At 27.4% G+C, this 18,576-nt stretch overlaps 1 protein-coding gene across 8 annotated transcripts in view; it reads left to right on the top strand.

Annotated features, from left to right (window-relative positions):
* LOC107455471 (Caseinolytic protease chaperone subunit) overlaps positions 1-18,576 on the top strand; it is a 38,828-nt gene that overhangs the window by 13,569 nt on the left and 6,683 nt on the right. For 5 of the 8 annotated variants that reach the window (XM_016073050.3, XM_071183108.1, XM_016073058.4 and 2 more), the window contains 5 exons: positions 5,840-5,950; positions 11,436-11,618; positions 12,307-12,471; positions 13,539-13,627; positions 17,232-17,396. In XM_016073050.3, coding sequence (XP_015928536.1) covers positions 5,840-5,950; positions 11,436-11,618; positions 12,307-12,471; positions 13,539-13,627; positions 17,232-17,396 — 713 coding nt within the window. The remainder of the gene's footprint in view (positions 1-5,839; positions 5,951-11,435; positions 11,619-12,306; positions 12,472-13,538; positions 13,628-17,231; positions 17,397-18,576) is intronic. The other 3 variants (XM_016073075.3, XM_071183109.1, XM_043049907.1) reach the window with 1 other exon arrangement.

Here is an 18,576-nt window from a genome sequence, read left to right as displayed (position 1 = left end):
CAAATGTGATAGAATCGTGAATTTGGTGAAATTCATCCGGTATTTTATATTAATTATTCAGCCATTGTTGGTCCTATATTGGGTGTATATAGTCTTATATTAGCCCTATATAGGACCAATATTAAAAAATCTAGACATTCCATTGCTGGTCCCTCTGTGCATGTTCATATAGGACTCATATTGAGTCAATTTTGAGCCCAACTGTGGTCAAGATAAAATTGTTGCTAGAATTTTTTTTCCTCTAAGAAGATAAAACAATGTATGCATTTTTCATCCTCTCCTCATTCATTGCTCATTTACTCCTCCCCAACTTTAAAATGACTCTTGATTTGAATTTATATTTTATAAAATAACAACAAATTTTTTGTTTTCGACGGAAAAAAAAATCAATTAAAAAAAATTGTTCAGATTTGCCTTTGGGTAATACTTTTGATATTTGCCTAATTTACTGGCTAATAATTTGAAGTCTTTTGCACAGGCCTTGTGGAATGAATGGATGATGAAATAAAATTATTAGCAGCTTTTAAAGAGATTATAAGAATCTGAAAAATTAGAAAAAATAATTGACTTTTTGTGATTTTTAAGATTTTTCGTGTTTTTCTTTAAAGAATTTTAAATAAAAAAGATAGACTAAGTGAAAATATTAAGAAACAATTTTTGATGATTAAAAAAGGCTGGGCTAGTACAAATTTCGAGAGTTGTTTTTTATTACAATTTTTCTGCAATTTATAAAAAACTGGAAAAATAATTGACTTAGAGAAAGTAAAACAGATAGAGCATTAAAAAAGTGAAGGAGCTGCTTTTGGTCAGAATTGTTCAAGGAATAACCATGGGATCTGTAAGAAAGTGAAAAAATTATTTGATAATAATACATTGACACATATATGCAAACTGTGCTTGGATACTTTTTCAGATAGTTTATTAAAAAAAATTTTTTATTTTGAAAAAAAAAAATGTGCTTTTGTGAAAAAAAAATAGCATCTCTAGGAGCAGATATTCCTAGAAGAGATATTTTTTGAAAAAAATAAATAAATTTATATACTAGAATATGAATTTTATTAAAAAATTTATGGAAATGTTAGAAAAATGTGTAATGTTTTGCTGTTTTTTTTTTTTAAATTTAATTTTCAAGGAATATTGTGAGTTAGCAGCTACTTTAAATTGTGTGTGCAGATAGTTTACTATTATTTTTATTTTATTTTACTTTGTAAGTGATTATAAAAGCTAATTCCTCAATTATGTTCTTAATTGAAAAAATGCAAGTTCTAATAGTTAAAAAATCATATTACTACATATTAAACTCAATGTAAATCATTATAAAGTTGCTTAGTTTTGAGTTGTGATTTCTAATAAGATAGGTTTGAATTATAAAAGAGAATACAGGGCTCATAGTCGTTTAGATTGTCTCTATTTTCTTTATTGAAAAGTATTTCGCCCTAATTTGTCCTAATTTTTAACTTTTTTTCCCGATATTCCCAATTTGTGTGTGTTCAGATCATCCTTTTTTCTTTTTTTTTTTTAAAAACAGTGGACTCTTTGATATCTTGAAAACCTTGTTATGTCAAAAAAAATATTTTTCCCCTTGGCATTATATATCCACCGAATGTTAATTTGAATGACTATGTTGAAGAGTTTCTTCTCAAAACCTTGTACTGTCAAATTTTTTTCAAAATAGAAATTGAATTTTCTCGTAAAAATTACAAAGTAAGTTTATTGTAAACCGATTTTTTTTCTAGTTAATTCATAATTATTTTTGTCTTACGTTTAAAAATAAAATTACCATTGTTGTATTTACACTTATAGTCAACTATCATTACATACATATTTAATAATAGCTATTCTTATGTTTCAAGACTCAACATTTTAGAGTAATATTTTAGAATATATTTTCTACTTTTTAGAACATATTTAGTTCTGAATGTTATCTCAAAAACTAGCTATCTCCAATTTTTTTTAGAATCCCTTCAATTTAGAGATATCAAGAGTATACTATAAATGTGGATTTAAAAATAATACATGTAAAGAATCAAAAGTTTTGTATATTAATTTATAATGCTTTTAAGAATCACATATCACTAGTTAACTGTACAAAGTTCGACAGTTCAAACTTATGAACTGTCCATCAATCTTAGGCATGAATCAAGTATATAACTTTACGTACAGCATTAGTAGTTTCAAACTTTTTAGGAATGCTGTCATTTTATGAGAACGCGACTCAATTAATAATTTCGATCATCAATTGATAATAATGGATCAGACATATTACCCTAACTTTCTGGACTCATTGTTTCAAATTTTTTAGGAATTCAATTATTGTATGAAAAAGAAACTCAAATCATAAAATAAATTATCAGAATTTTATGGTGATGAATACAGTTGTCATGTGCTTATTTGTTATTTTCAGCAAATGCAGTAGCAAATCCTGTAGGTTGGAGTTTTTTTGTTGATTCTTATCAATAATATAGTATTCATATCCTAAATTTTTAAATTGAGAATTGAAACCACTTTTGTTGAAAAACAGTAAGTGGCATATTCACTGTGTTTTTGTTTTAAGATTATTGAAAGTCTACTTTAAAATTATTTGATTATGGAAATATTGAACAATGTTGAAATTTCAATTAAATATTGCTGTGAGGTAGGGGTGCACAACCTGCGGCCCTTCGACTACTGAAGTGCGGCCCTCGAGAGCTTCTAAACACAATAAAATTTTTTTACAAAATGGCAATTTTTAATCGCACTTTTTAGTCATCACGTTTTGACACAATCAATTTTAACAGATTCTTTAGTAAATGTACGTTTAACGTGCTTTCTTTAAGCCAACTTCTTTAGTCAACTTTCTTCTATAGCCAACTTTCTAACGTGCTTCTAAGCTAACTTTCTTTAAGCCAAGTGATTTTTTGTTGATTAAGTGAATATAAATAATTTTTTTAAACAGTTATTTCCGCTTTTCTACGGGATTTCGAAAATCCCGAATTTTTATTAAAACACGAGTTTCAGATCGCAAATTTAAATAACCACTTTTTGTGCACTTTATTTGTGACGATTTCATCTTAAATCTAAGTGATTTTTTATCTTTTTTGCACTTTGTTTTTTTTTTTCAACAATTTTTTTCGGCAGTTATTGCTATGCGTTCCCACCTATTATAAAGAATTCCAATTATTCTATTACGACCTGCAAATTTTAAATCATGCATTGGACACGCTTTATTCGTGCTGAGTTCAGCATAAATATATTTTTTCCCAATATTTCTATACTTTTCCACATGATATTGATGATCCCGTTATTTAACTATGATGTTATTACGACACGTGATTGTTAATCACGCAGTTAAATAATCCCTTTTTGATACGGTACAGTTTTATAGTAAATCCTAGTTATATTTTCTTCGTTTTTTTTTATTTCCGCAACGAATATGATTTGGTTGAATGTGGTAATGAATTGTGATTTGATCAAAAACCAAATATTCGGCAAAAAAAAGAAGAAAAAATCTATTGAACGCCGTTCACTTGGGGCCAAATAGCAAAATCTTTTAGCAGTATAGCAACACTGAAACTAAAATTTCAATGCTCAGAATAATATTTCCTGGAAAAACGTATTCATAAATTAACTCTAAAAAATAAGGCCAATCAAGAACGTTTTTGAAAATGTCGAAAAGCGAAACAGAGAACATAAAAATCAATCTTAATTTTTGAAAATTTTTTTTAAAGCTGAACATCTCAGTTTTTCAATTACCAGAAAAAGCCAAGAAAAAAGAATTAAGTCAACAGAAATGCTATTAAAAATTACTGAGTTATAATGAAAACGTCTAAAAAAAGTTTTTTTTTTATTTAAAAAAAATAAAAAGATAGAAAAAACGTTATTTTTTTAAATGAAAATCTTATGCTGAAAATCTCAATTTAAATTTTTCTCATTGCCATAATTTTAGAGGAAAAAATATTGCTATAAAATAAATTTTATTAGTAACTTTATTTTTAAAAAAAATGCTGAGTCATAATAAAAATGCCTAAAAAGAGAAAAACAGAAAAAACAAATATTTCTTAGTTCCTGAAACAAAACTTTAGTACTGAAAAGCACACTTGTCTATGTTACTGGTTATTTATATTACAGTACAGGGAAAGAGTGATAATAAATTAATAGTATGAGACGTTCTGTTAAAATGCTGGGTTATAATAAAAACAGCAAAAAATGGAAGAAAATCCTTCTCAATTCTCAAAGTATCGAAAAAATGACAAAATTGACTTGTCTGATTACAATTTTAAAAAAAAGAACGTAATAACTATAAAAATTCAAAAATAAAAAAAACTTGGAGAAATACATTTTTAAAAAATATTTTGCCGAATATTTGACTGATCATTCAATCAACTGAATTTTTCACAAAAGGGCCAAATGCTCGTTACACCCCTCCCTAATTTAAATGCAATGTTATTGCAACTTGAGAAATTCATAAAATGGCAGAAAACGTGAATTTGTAAACTACTCACTGTTTGTAGTTTAGATTTCAATTTTTTGTTTCTTAAGTGATCTTTTTCGATAAAAAAAAAGGAAAATGTTTACGATATAAGAAAATATAATAATTAATAAAATAAAATAATAAAGTACATTACAAACTTATTGAATTTTATTTTGAACTATCACAGTTTTGTTTTTATTTTAGGCTTTTGTTTAAAACCTATCAATTTTCTTAAATTAAAATGTTTAATTTGAATTTATATTACTTAATTATGACTAAACTTTTTCCTACTTTCTTTCTGTGGGCATTGCAGTTTTTTTGTAATTTATTAGAATTCTAAAATGAATTTTCGTATTGCATGATATGGTAAAAAAAAACATTTCTTTTCTTCAATGTTTATTTATTTTGATAAATCTATTGTTCATATGATAAAAATTGCAAGTTTTTTTTTTGTGAAAAAAAAAGTATAAGTTTTTTTTATTTTTGAATGAATTCTAATAATGGAGCACTATTTAGTTATTGATATTACTAAGTTTATTGATAAAAAAAATGGAACGCTAATGTATAAATAAACATTACTACATTTGTCATTAACATGTCTAAATACATGTGCGGTCCTTTGTTAGCCAACCTGCTGTGCAAGTGGCCCTTCACTCAAAAAGGTTGTGCACCCCTACGTGTGAGGGATTATTAAGTAATTGATACTGCTTTTTTTAATGCACTAGTACTATAAAAATTTTCTATATATTTATCACAAACTATTTTGAGTTGTTCAGGAATCAAAATTTTATTAGCAACACTAAGTGAAAACTTTCTGTTTTAAACAAAATCATTCTAAAATTAAAAATAGCATATATTATTATTCCTTTACTATAAAATTTGTCATTAATAATACTTTAGTAGAGCAAACTGTAGTGTTTTTTAGTTTGTCATTTACCCTTTTTATTATGCTGTCTGGTATATGTATGCTATTCTAAAAAATTCCTAGCTCTTTTTTAAAAATATTCTAATTTTTTCTTTGGCCCACTAAAAGAATGTGAACAAAAGGTGCACAGCGCTTTTAAAATGGTGCTTCAAGGTGCTTATTTTCATAAGGATGTATTATATTTATTATTTCTGAAATCCAGTATTTATTTCTCTTTAAAATTGAATTTGATATTTATATGTTTTGTTTTCTTCTGCAATAAAAATAATATTTCTTAAGAGAGATATTGTACTGTTTGAGTTAAATTGTTCTTTTTTTTAAAGTTTTTTGCATTGCATGCAGTCATCTACCAAGTTCTCAAGTTTTGTAAAGTTAAGTGAGGCACTTTCATTGATTATTTAAAAAAATCTCCAAAATTGTGTACACTTTCAGATTTTTCTAGATTTTCTTACTTATTTTTCTAGACATTTATATGGCTTCAGAAATGAATACGTATCCTACAACTCAACCCTGGCGTATGAGTAGGAGAATGGTTAGTTCTAGAGATGAAAACAGAAGAGCTGAAAATATAGGGGGTGAATAATTTGTTCTTAATTAAGTAATTATACAAAAATTGTTTGGATAAATTTCAAACATCTAATTAATAAGGGTTCCCCAAAAGAAAAGTGGACAGGTGACAAAATAGTTGTAAAATATACAGCAGCAATAGCAATTCTATTCTAGTTTATGTAGAGAGTTGTGAGGAGTACATCATATAATAATTACATGTAACTTGGGTTAAAAATACTAGCCAATTTTTAAGAGCTAGTATGTGCATTATTTTTAAAGGGGTGTATATTCATTGGATTAGTAAACCCATGTATATAACAACTGATTTATCACTTCATATGAGAGCATTTGAAGTTAATGTAAAAGAAAAAGAAAGTCCAGAAAGAAAAAGGCATTGTAGTGCTGTCTTTACCAGCAGAATTTATTTTCAGTGTTCCTTTACTCCGATAGAAAGAATCTTTAGTTGTGATTCCTGAAATATCTATAATTTTCTCATAGACTGCAACAATGGATTCACTGGAGATAGTGCAAATTGGCTCGTCAAATCCAGTGTTGATGCCTGCTCTTCACAAATCATTTGTGTTAGACAGTATCCATGTTTATCTTAAAACACTCACCAGTTTATAATAATTGCGCACACTATGCTAAACTTTTGCACTTCGAAAATGTTGTGGCTCATTTTGTTCTGGATACATCCATCTTTTGCTCAACTTCACTTTTACTTTAAATGCTCTCACATCAATTGGTAAATTAGTAACGTAAAATCTGCGATGCATTCCTCCAAACTTTATTTATAACTCTGAATTATGGCATTGCTATCGCTAGATTTTTATTGCACATGTTCACTTTTCATTTGGGCAACCCTTATGCTTAGTATAAAAAAATATTTAATAAAAACTGGAATAAGTCCGTCATTGGTTTATATATTAGTTTTTTCAGTCTCTTTTGTTTTACTTTGGAATCTTTCTTTCATTCTTGAATATAATAGTCATTTAATTAAGATCTATTGTTATTTAATGATCACATTTCCTATATGTTCACTTTTATTCAGTTAATATCTTAATCTATTTTGATTACTTTCTTTTTAAAAATGCATGGTACAAAATTTTAGATTTATTGAAGATTTGTATGTATGGAAAGGATACATTAAAAGCACTTAAATAAAATTCTTTTGTTTCTTCCCTTCTCTTGTTTAAGCAGCTCTTAAAAAATTTTCTTGAATTTGAATTGAATTTCCAATTTTTACCCATCATCTTCTTAATTTTTCTCCTTTTTTTAAAAAAGTAATTATTATTATTACTATTTTTTTCAGTTAGAAAAATTTAATATGAAAAAAAAAAGTATACTTAACATGTTATTAACAGGATATCTGCGTACCTGGAAAGTCATGAGAAATCATGGAAAGTCAGGAATTTCGTAATTGAACAAAATTTGTCATGAAATGTCATGATTTTAACTATTTTTTTGAAAAAAATCATGGAAAGTCATGGATTTAGGTCGCCGAAAAATCTATAATTTTTAAAATGGAATCCCCCCCCCATTTCATGGTGTTCCAAATATCTGAATTTGTAACAAAATTCCCACTCACACTCATATTTAATTTAAATGTAAATTGTTTTTATCATGTTCTTTAAAAACCACAGTGTTCTTTTCAAAAAATGAAAGAAGAAACATCATTTCTAGAGCGAATTATCTTTTAAACTTCTGTGATTTCAGAATTTTTGTTCTTAATTTTTTTTTTTTTACTTTATCAAATTCAAACTCTAATTGGAGCAAGCCAGTGATTGTCGATTTTTTTTTAAAATTCAGAAATGAGAACAGAAAAATCAGGAGTATTTCTTTCCTTTCCGATGAACAAGAAAAATATCTGTAGAATATAATTCTGCAAAAAAAAAAGAAAAAAAAATTGCTTTTGTATTTTTTTCAGCTATTTTATTGCTTCAACTCTTTCTTTACTCTGTTTTTTAAATTTAAAATCTATAAATATGAAGATGCAGAGTATGACAGTTTTGGTTATACCTATCATTTCAATTAATGTTATTATAATGCTTTTTTAAATTTATTGTTGCGTTTTTGTCGGAGCAAATAGTAACTTAGTTAAGTCATGAAAAATTCTTGGAATTAGTCATGGAAACTCATGAATTTAAAAATCTAAAATGTAGCAAATACCCTGTATTAAATATTTTTAATAATAAAATTTGCTTTAATGAAATTTTTTCTTCTATTAATCAATTGTTGCTAAAAACTTTTATATTCCCTTAAAAGGGGAATTTCGGCATAAAAAAATTCCTTTTCATATTATAAGTATAAGAAAGCATACTCAGTGCGTTTTTATTATTTGTATATATTTTATTAATCTGTTGACATAATGAAATAAGATGTCAGTATATCTGTTTTTGTGTGTCTATATGTATATTTAGAGTGTTTTGAGGGCAAAGTTTATTTTGGTGATACAAAACACAACACGGAAGTAGTTGGTGACCAGATGAGATGTTACTGCAGACTACTTTCTACTTTTTGATTAGTTTTTTGATTAAGATTTTTGAAATATTTGTGTACATCAAACTCCATCACTTTCAAACTAAGCATCCTAGAATTTCCATTTTAAAGTTTGCACTTTTTCCTTACAAACTAAAGCTTTCTTTTTTTTTTCTTCCTTTTTTTCTTTTTTTAATTTTTTAATTAGGGAAATTTTTTAATTTTTGTTAAAATATTTAACTTCTAAAGATCTATTATTGATATAAACATGAAACTTGTATAAATTAGGACAGATAATACATATAGAAAAAAACATTAATTTCACAATTATTTTGTTATTTTTTAAATGATTTTTATTTTCAAACTAAAATTTAAAGCATGATTTTTATTTGAAGAAAGACTTCAATGAAGCAACTCTATCATTGAAAAAAGACTTTCCAATTGCTAATNTAACTTAGTTAAGTCATGAAAAATTCTTGGAATTAGTCATGGAAACTCATGAATTTAAAAATCTAAAATGTAGCAAATACCCTGTATTAAATATTTTTAATAATAAAATTTGCTTTAATGAAATTTTTTCTTCTATTAATCAATTGTTGCTAAAAACTTTTATATTCCCTTAAAAGGGGAATTTCGGCATAAAAAAATTCCTTTTCATATTATAAGTATAAGAAAGCATACTCAGTGCGTTTTTATTATTTGTATATATTTTATTAATCTGTTAACATAATGAAGTAAGATGTCAGTATATCTGTTTTTGTGTGTCTATATGTATATTTAGAGTGTTTTGAGGGCAAAGTTTATTTTGCTGATACGAAACACAACACGGAAGTAGTTGGTGACCGAATGAGATATTACTGGAGGCTACTTTCTACTTTTTGATTAGTTTTTTAATTAAGATTTTTACAATATTTCTGTACATCAAACTCCATCACTTTCAAACTAGGCATCCTAGAATTTCCATTTTAAAGTTTGCACTTTTTCCTTACAAAATAAAGCTTTCTTTTTTTTTTTAAGGGAAATTTTTTAATTTTTGGTAAAATTTTAAAATATTTAGCATCTAAAAATCTATTATTGATATAAACATGAAACCTGTATAAATTAGGACAGATAATACATATAGAAAAAAAAAACATTAAATACACAGTTATTTTGTTATTTTTTAAATGATTTTTTTCTAACTGAAAGTTAAAGCATGATTTTTATTTGAAAAAAGACTTCAATGAAGCAACTCTATCATTGAAGAAAGACTTTCCAATTGCTAATATATGTTAATATTTCTTCAGTAACTCGGGGAAGGTTAATCTTTTTTAAAAATAATGATATTTTTCACTCAAGAATTTTTTAAAATACTTTAATGCAATTTGTTTTTTCTTGTTTTATTCTTTTGCTTTTAATTATGAGTTTTTGTTTTTATCTTTCTGTTTATTAGTGTTAAATATCATTAATTAAATATATTTTCATTTTTTTTTGTCTTTTACTATTTTATGGTTATAATGTATATACTTAGTTATAATTAAATTAATAATTTATTATAATATATTATAAAATTTATAATATATAATTAAAAAATTTTTTTTAGCTATTTGTGACTATCTTTGATTAATGATAGCAATTTTTGGTTGTTATTTTTATCACAGCAAGCTGCATTTTTATATGATACTTTAAGGAGCAGCAAGGCTGCAAGTTTGTGCTTAGTTTTTGCTTTTTTATTTGTACTTCAATTAATGCTAATGTCATAGATTCAGAGCATAGTTATACTGTCAGCGAGGGCAATGTGGAATCGTGAAATGATGACTAGGTGCAGGATGAGGGCAGAGTGAAACAGCAAATCGGAAAGTTTTTGTAGGCGGATCAACTGCCCAAGGATTTGCACTTGCTCTACCCTTTTTTGCAACCGCATAGTGGTTGGTTAGTCTGTTTAACAATATCCGACATTTGCAAGCATATGAAGTGAAATTCATAAGTCTTCAGTATATCAAATTGTATGTTCTATTTTTGACCAGATCTTGTTGACCAATTTTAAGGACGAATTGATTATTGTTTCCAAAAAATTCTGGTACAGTTTTTCTTTTACTTAAAATATTGAACCTTTTTATTTTAAAATATTATCTTGTTACTTTTGCAACTTTCAGCCTAGTTAGCAACTAGGTATGACCTCAAATTTTAAATGAGTACTTTCTTGTTTGTTCTATTATGTTTTCATTTCAAATTGAAACAAATTCTTAAATTACACTCGGGAAATAAGGCTTCCTTTTGTTGTATAGTTTGCTCTTAGGTTAAAGAAATAATTAACTATGTTCAAACGACTTATTTGATTAGTCATCTTTAATACAATTTGTAAACATGTCACCTAAATAATGTTTAATAGTGCAATTTCAATTTTAAATTTTTAGTGAGGATAGTTAGAATACATTGTATGAAAACATTACCATATAATATTTTAGTTTGCCATATTGAATTTTATTTTAATTAGTGTGAATAATACACAAATATATTCTTATTAATTTGTTAACTCTGTTATTAAAACTGCTCTTTTTACTTTTTAATATATTCAAATTGATAGTGGGTTCCGTCCCTGGGACATCTCAAGTCACCCCACCTCTAGATCGATGGTTACCAGCTAGTCTGGGTAGTTAACCGGGTATCCAATATAGAGCAATGAATTTTATAATTGTGTGCAAAAAGTTTTCAATTAGCATTAAAATTAACATTAAGGGGTTTAAATTTTCAACTGCTCTCCTAACCCAAACTATTAGGATCCTATTTCCCTGATTGCGGCTTATATTTTGGGGATCTCGTATCATAATTCACCGAAAAAAGGCATATTTATTTAGAGAAATAATGTTTTTGTGTATAACTTCGTAACTTAAAATATCGTCTGCACTTAGTAAATGCAATTTGCATATTTGAGGTCCTCCCTCAAACAATTAAGATTAAATCCTAGTATGATAAGTTTTTCAGGTTTTTTTTCTTCTGTGCACTGTATCTTTTTAGTATTGTAAATGCTCATGTCATTATTTTTTCATGTAGCTGATTTGTTGCATTTATCTGGAATACCTCAAAGTGCACTTGGTGTCAGCTTTCAGCAACAGCAACAGATGGTTCAAGAGTCTGAAATAAAGGTTAATCGTGGCTCTGATATACTAGATAACAGTACCCATGATTTAAGACTAGAAAAAAGCAATATTTTACTCTTGGGACCTACAGGATCAGGTAATGTGTTTATTTTCAAGGAGTAAGAGTTGATAAGCCCTGTTATTCCAATGTACATTATTTAAAACTAGATAAACGTAATATTTTACCCTTGGCATGAAGTAATAAGTTCAAAGATGCGAATTGTGATGTTCTCTGTTCCAATGCTCATAATTTTAAAACTTGAGATAGGCAAAAATAGTTTTACTCTTGTAACCTGAGACTCAAGTAATGTGTTTATTATGAAGAGTACAAAGTGATAAGCTTATTCATTGCCTGCAATACTTAATGATTTAGTTTTAGAACATTTAGCATCAGTATTCCTTTTTTTTGTGCCCGATTCTTGCTCTTTTTTAAAAAAAAATTTCGAATAGCTTTTTATGAAGTCTCCGACATGCTCTTACTATTTTGTCTATTTTAGTCTGTAATGAATATGGGGCGCTGCAAAAAAACTATGGCAAATAATTTATAATATAACTTCATTAAAAATAAATAATTTAACAAAATATAACAAATAATTATAAAAATTGACTTTTAAGAAATTTAATTGGTTTCAAAGGGATAGGCATAAATGCTTATTGCAGGGATAGGCCTTATGCCTTTTGCAGGGATAGGCATAAATACTTAATAAAATTTTCAGAAATGGACCTCAAGTTTTTTACTTTTAATCTATTGCATTCCCACCAAAGTGATTGTTTCATGTATTTAGGAAAGACCTTGATTGCTCAGACTATTGCAAGATGTTTAGATGTACCATTTGCAATTTGTGACTGTACAACATTGACTCAAGCTGGTTATGTGGGTGAAGACATAGAATCTGTTATTGCTAAACTACTTCAAGATGCTAATTACAACATTGAAAAAGCTCAACAGGGTAAGACTATTTTTTTATTTTTTTTTTTGGAATTTGCTAGTAAACAAATCAGGGTAGGCCTTTCAGGATAATCTTTTGAACAAGACACTGTCCAAAACTGTCTAAAAATCTGTTGAAAATAGTTCAAAAGTGCATTAAAGTGTTTGAAATATTTACTTTTTATCATTCTGTACTCATTGCATTTAAATGATAACTATGTGAACATACTTTTTACTAATATTTTTTAGTATTAGTCAAAAACCATAATAAGTTATAAATTATACACATAATAGATCACATATAATAGATCATATTTCATAAATTCAAATAATATCATTAAATCTTTATATTAAAGTTCTTAGTAGTTTTGAATAAATAAAACAGATTTATAACAATGATTTCTTTCATGTTTTTTAATGGGTTTCAAAGATTAAGTTTCCAATTAACAAAAGTAATAATTAATTTTATTAATTGTAATTGTTAGATATTATGGATGTACTTTAAAATTTTATCAACGCCCGGTGGCTGAGTGGCAGTGCCTCACGTCGCGCCAGAGGTCCTTGGTACGATCCTTAGGCCGGGCAAGGTTGACTCAACCTTTCATCCCTGTAGTGGGTCAATAAAATGAATATCAAGCGTGCTTGGGAACCAAACACTGGGGGTTAGGTGTTGGGCTGACCACCCAACCGGAGCATCTGCTCTTGCACCCTGGAGCCCAAAGGTCAAGGAAACTGAGATGGGTATAGTAGGTCTTGGTCCTCTATGGGCTGTCGTGCCACTGAGTATAGTTTTGTATAAAATTTTTTCTGGCATTTGTATTGTTTAATAACACTTCTAATGATATAATTACCTGACTTAGATATGGTTTATAGCTATAATTTTAATTAAGGGGTACTCTTTTTCTTTAATGGCATAGATTGGATTATTATTATTAGATATTACATGGACCATGGGTTTTGTTTGACCCTATTAACTTTGTTTAGTTTAGATAGTTTAGTTCTGTTTGCGTAGATTTGACTTTTAAGTTTCAAGTAATTTAGTGCTATTGGAGATTTATCTTTTTTATTTGATTTAATTATATTTTTCAGGAATTGTATTTCTGGATGAGGTGGATAAGATTGGAGCAGTTCCTGGAATTCATCAACTACGTGATGTCGGTGGTGAGGGCGTCCAGCAGGTTTGTTGATGTTTTTTTTAAATAGTATGTGATACAATTTATTAAATATAATATTATATATATATTTTTAATAGTATGTATTTAATTGTAAAATTTTTGTATTTAATCTGATTTACAATAAGTGGGAACTAAGGAAATCCAATGTAAGCAAATTCAAAATTAAAAGTTCTAATATTCAAAAAAATTTACTGGAAAATGCTTCAAAATAGGTTACTGTTTATTGCTTTTTATTTATACTTAGTGTAAAATGTATGAGATTTGTTTATGATTTAACCTGTACATATTTAGGCCATAGTAATTACGTACTTGCCAAGTTTACTGTTTTTTAACGAAGACTCCTGTATTTTACGACTTTCTCATGTTTACCTTTATATTCTAAAATTTCTCCGTATTTGTTGAAGAAATAAAGGAATTAAAAAAAATTAGCGATAAAATATCCGATGATGGCTATAATACTTCTTAATCCTCAACAGATAGTGCTATTGCCAGTACTGATGTTGAGTGTTAATAGTTTAAGTTATAATACAAATACCGTATTTTTCGGCGAAAGCGGCGCTTCGTCGCAAGCGCCGCACATCGATAAAATTGAAATTTTTAAAAAAAAAGTTATTGTAAGCGCCGCAATGTCGCTAAACCGGGCATATCAGCATCCTTTTAGAAGAGACCTTTAAATTACCATTTAGAATATCTGTATAATAAAAAATTAAATTTTTGTATGCATTTCATAAAGTAAAGTTTTAATTTCTAAATTATAATAAAAAATTTCTTTCTCAGCCAAAAAAAAAAGAAAACAACAAAACGATATAAAATAAAGTTGTTCTTACCAGTTGGCACTGCTCCAAAAAGCAGAAGAGCAGCAAAAAAATTATTTATATGTGCAGTAGCTACGCTGAACTGATTACAGAAATCAGTAAAACAATGTAATAAGAAAAGTAAAATAAAAATTTATTATATGAAAGATTTTAAAATAAAAAGATTTTAAAATTTATTACCGTTAACAATTTGAGGAAAAACTAATACATAATAACGAAACAGCTAATAATAACGAAATAACTAANTATTGGAATTTCCGAAAGAGATCCAAAAATCGGCATTTCGTCAGTCCCGTGAGTGTCGGATTTAGGGTCCTATTACTTCCTTTTCTGTTCGCTCAAATTACAATTGCCGATGTTCTGCAGCAGATCGCGATACGGGCGAATATTTCATCGACTTCGTTATTAATTTTTTTTTAATAGTCTTTCTCTCAGAAAATTATTTCATTTTAAATAACTTTCCTTGAAAATTTTTTTTGCTACTAAAAAATATTTCGTCGGAAGCACCGCTGCATCGGAAGCGCCGCATGTAGGAAAAAAACAACTTTTTTTTCGATAGCGCCGCGGCGCTTCCACCGAAAAATACGGTAGTTTTAAAAAAAAACTTCTTTATTTATATACATATTTTTTACTTCCCTAAATGTAAGCGCTTATATTATTTCTAATTTTGAGTTTCTCTTTTTGACTTACATGATTATGCATGATGTATTAAAACTCTTTACTTGTAGCCTAAAAAATGCTGCTAGTAAATTCTCCATTATTTTATTCCCCGAATGTTGGTAGTTATGTAATTAGGAATTATTTCTCTTCTGAAGAAGTAGAAATGTAAAGAAACTATTTAGTAATCTTATTGAAAATGGAAAAAAGGATCGCTATCTAGTGAATCCCAAGCCATGTCAGGATTAAAACTCCAAGACAACTTGATTAATATAGCTACTGGTAAAAGTTGGAAGTGTCTTAAACAAAATAAATTCAGTTTTGCCCCTAATTTACCGAGGAAGATCGGTGTTGCCTGCTTTCGAATCTTGACAGGTTGTGATTTCTTCCAGCAGCATCTCAATTGCCTCACGAAGCCCTATATCTGAAGGTAGCTTCCATGAAAGGACACCATCTCTTTGTGTGCACAAAATTGAAAAATATTGACATTAGGCATACTTCCCCTTTTGATTTTCGATTGGACAACAAGACAGTACATCTGCAATTGACCCAGGCTGGATGTAGGATTTTAAAAACAAATTATACACATTTGCACAAGATTTCAAAGTGGCCATCTTGAACTTTAACACAGAACCTTAAAGGTGTCAAAAACTTCTTTGCTATAGGTTAAAATTCACCTACTCATGTTTTGTTTTATTACTTGCACTAGAACCTTTAAAAGGATACTAAAGTCTTTTTAGATTTAGTGTGAACTTTAGTCTGCGAGATTAAACCAGAAAATGCATTGGATTCTAGTCTCTTAAATAAATCTATAACAATCAAGGCAGTCAATTTATATCAAGTCTGTTAAATATATGTAACATAATCCGTCCAACTCTTGTTCTGTAAAAAAAAAAAAAGACAGGAAAATGTACCTTGCATCACTTGAATACTGCAGTAGTATGATAGCTTACAGTATCAACTTTCACACATGCTTGGATGTAATTAAGGATGGATCAATACTTAACATAAATATTTTAAATTTTCAGTGTTAAATGAAAATAATTGTTTTTAAGCTTTATCCAAGTTATTTGTCTTGACTCTGTATTTACAAATATATTTTTCTTATCCGACACAAAAACCAAAATTTTTTTTTTAGATGATTTGTGAGAAATTGCTAAGTAAAAAGGTTTATTTTGTATATCAGGATTGGTACGTTTTAAATCATGACTATAATTGCAATTTAAATTTCTTACTTTTTTTTAAACAATAAATAAATAAATCATTGGTCTAAATTAATTGATATTTTTTTAAATCATTAATTTGAATCACTTGATTTTTAAAAAAAAAATAAATAATTGATTTATGGTCTAAATTTTTTAAATTTTTTTATGCAAAATTATTTATGAATACATTCTTAAGGTTGGGATTTTTTTAATCCGTAGAGCTAATGAAAAGGGTATGTATGTAAATCGGCATGTTCAAATATATGCATGTTCAAAAGACTACAATGTAGATAAAATTGATGGGAAACATTTAAATTATGAGTTTCCATTAGTTGTATGCAAAATAATATGCTGTTTAATTAACATATTTCCATTTTATCCATTTAATTTTAGGTTAATACTGAAAAGCATATGAATACAACTAGGTACTTTATTAAATATGTTGTTTGTGTGCGTAAATAATGAGGAAAGATTTGTTTTGAAAAGGTTAATTTAGGATAAATGATTTTTTTTTATTTTTCTTGATATTACCTAATTTATTTTTCATGTAATATAACTGACAAATTTGTCTTAAAAGAATCAATGAGGGTATTAAGCATGAATGAGAATAACAATGATTTTATTTATTTAGTAATTAGTTTGTAATAATTATAATAACCATTTTAGCCAGAAATATTAAGTTTACCATTTTAGCTAGAATAATATTGTTTTTAAGCAATATAAAGCATTATGTATATGTTTTACCAGAGCTTTGATCGGTAAAAGAAATGTGAAATGTGGAAGAAAAAAAAGATTTAAATAATAAAAAAAATCTGATTTTTTTTAAAACAGTGATTTTTGTTTTGACAATCCTGTTGTTTATTATGACTATGGTTTACATACTGAGAGTTAGAAAGAGATTTTAGTTACAAGAAAATGATCTATTTTTAGGGTATGTTAAAAATGTTAGAAGGTGCTCTTGTTAATGTACCTGAGAGAAATTCTAGAAAGCTGCGAGGTGAATCAGTGGTTGTGGATACTACAAATATATTGTTCGTGGCATCTGGAGCTTTTAATGGCTTGGACCGAATTGTGAGCAGACGAAAAAATGAAAAAGTAGGTTAAATTTTTTCATGTAACCTAAAAATGTATAAATGAATAAATCTGTATTAATATTTTAAGATACAACATCTTATACAACATCTTTTTTATTTAATTAATAATGCTTGTAGAAATCACAAAATTTGATAGTCCGAACCATCTACTAATTATATAAATGGTTCAGGCCTATAAACTTACAAGATTCGTTGTTTAATTCCTTTTTGGGAATTTAGTCATTCATATGAAAAGAAACTTAATTAACAATTTTATATTATTAAATTTTTATAGTGATGAATTCAGAGGTCACTTGCTTATTATTTTAAGTAAATGCATTAACTATGCATAGACTTTTGTTGTTTCACAAGTCTCTATTCACCTCTTTCATGCGATTTAAAAAAAAATCAATTCCAATAAATAATACAGCAGTTGTGTCATAAAATTTTTAAATGTTGAATTGAGGGATCATCCACTAAAATTACTTTTATATCAAAATTTTAAGCGGAATATACATTCACTTAGTTTTTATTGCGATTTTTGAAACCCTACGCTAAAATTACTTGATTAAGAAAGTCTTTAACTCAATTACAAATTTAAATTATATATTGGTATGAGGAAATATTACTGCTTTATTAAATGCAACATTAACCAAACTATTATGAGTTATTCATTATTGGTAAAATTAAACCAGAAACTGTTAAAACTTTCTGTTCTAAGCAAAGTAATTCTGAAATTAAAAATCGTTAATACATTATTCTTTTGCGATAAAATTTCTATTTATTACCCTTAAGTAGAGCAAATTATACTTTTTTTTAGTTGCCTTTTTTAAAAAGTTGCTTGGTTTATTGTTCCAAAAAATGTTGTCTTGATTTTTTTTTGGCCCACTACAAAACCTGCATTATCCCTATTAAGTAACTAGTTTTGCTGTGCGGGGAAGACTGTGACTTTCTATGTGTGTAACTACCATCAGTTTTTTTAAAATTTAATCTAAATTCTAAGAATGCAGTGTAAACTCACTATTATCCAGCCTCTATACTATAAATTTTTTTCCAACATTAATTGAGCAAATTTTGTTGTATACAATGTTAGATTTTTGTAATAATAATCTTTGAATTACTATGTTGGGATCACTGACAAATTCAAATTTTTGAAGGTTTATTTATTTTCATATTTTTCAAAAATTGTGTACTTACAAATA

The sequence above is a fragment of the Parasteatoda tepidariorum genome, chromosome 7 (assembly GCF_043381705.1).
Source record: "Parasteatoda tepidariorum isolate YZ-2023 chromosome 7, CAS_Ptep_4.0, whole genome shotgun sequence".
In the NCBI taxonomy this organism is placed as follows: Eukaryota; Metazoa; Arthropoda; class Arachnida; order Araneae; family Theridiidae; genus Parasteatoda; species Parasteatoda tepidariorum.
Note: the sequence above shows the minus strand (reverse complement) of the source record. Positions and strands in the feature narration are given on the sequence as shown.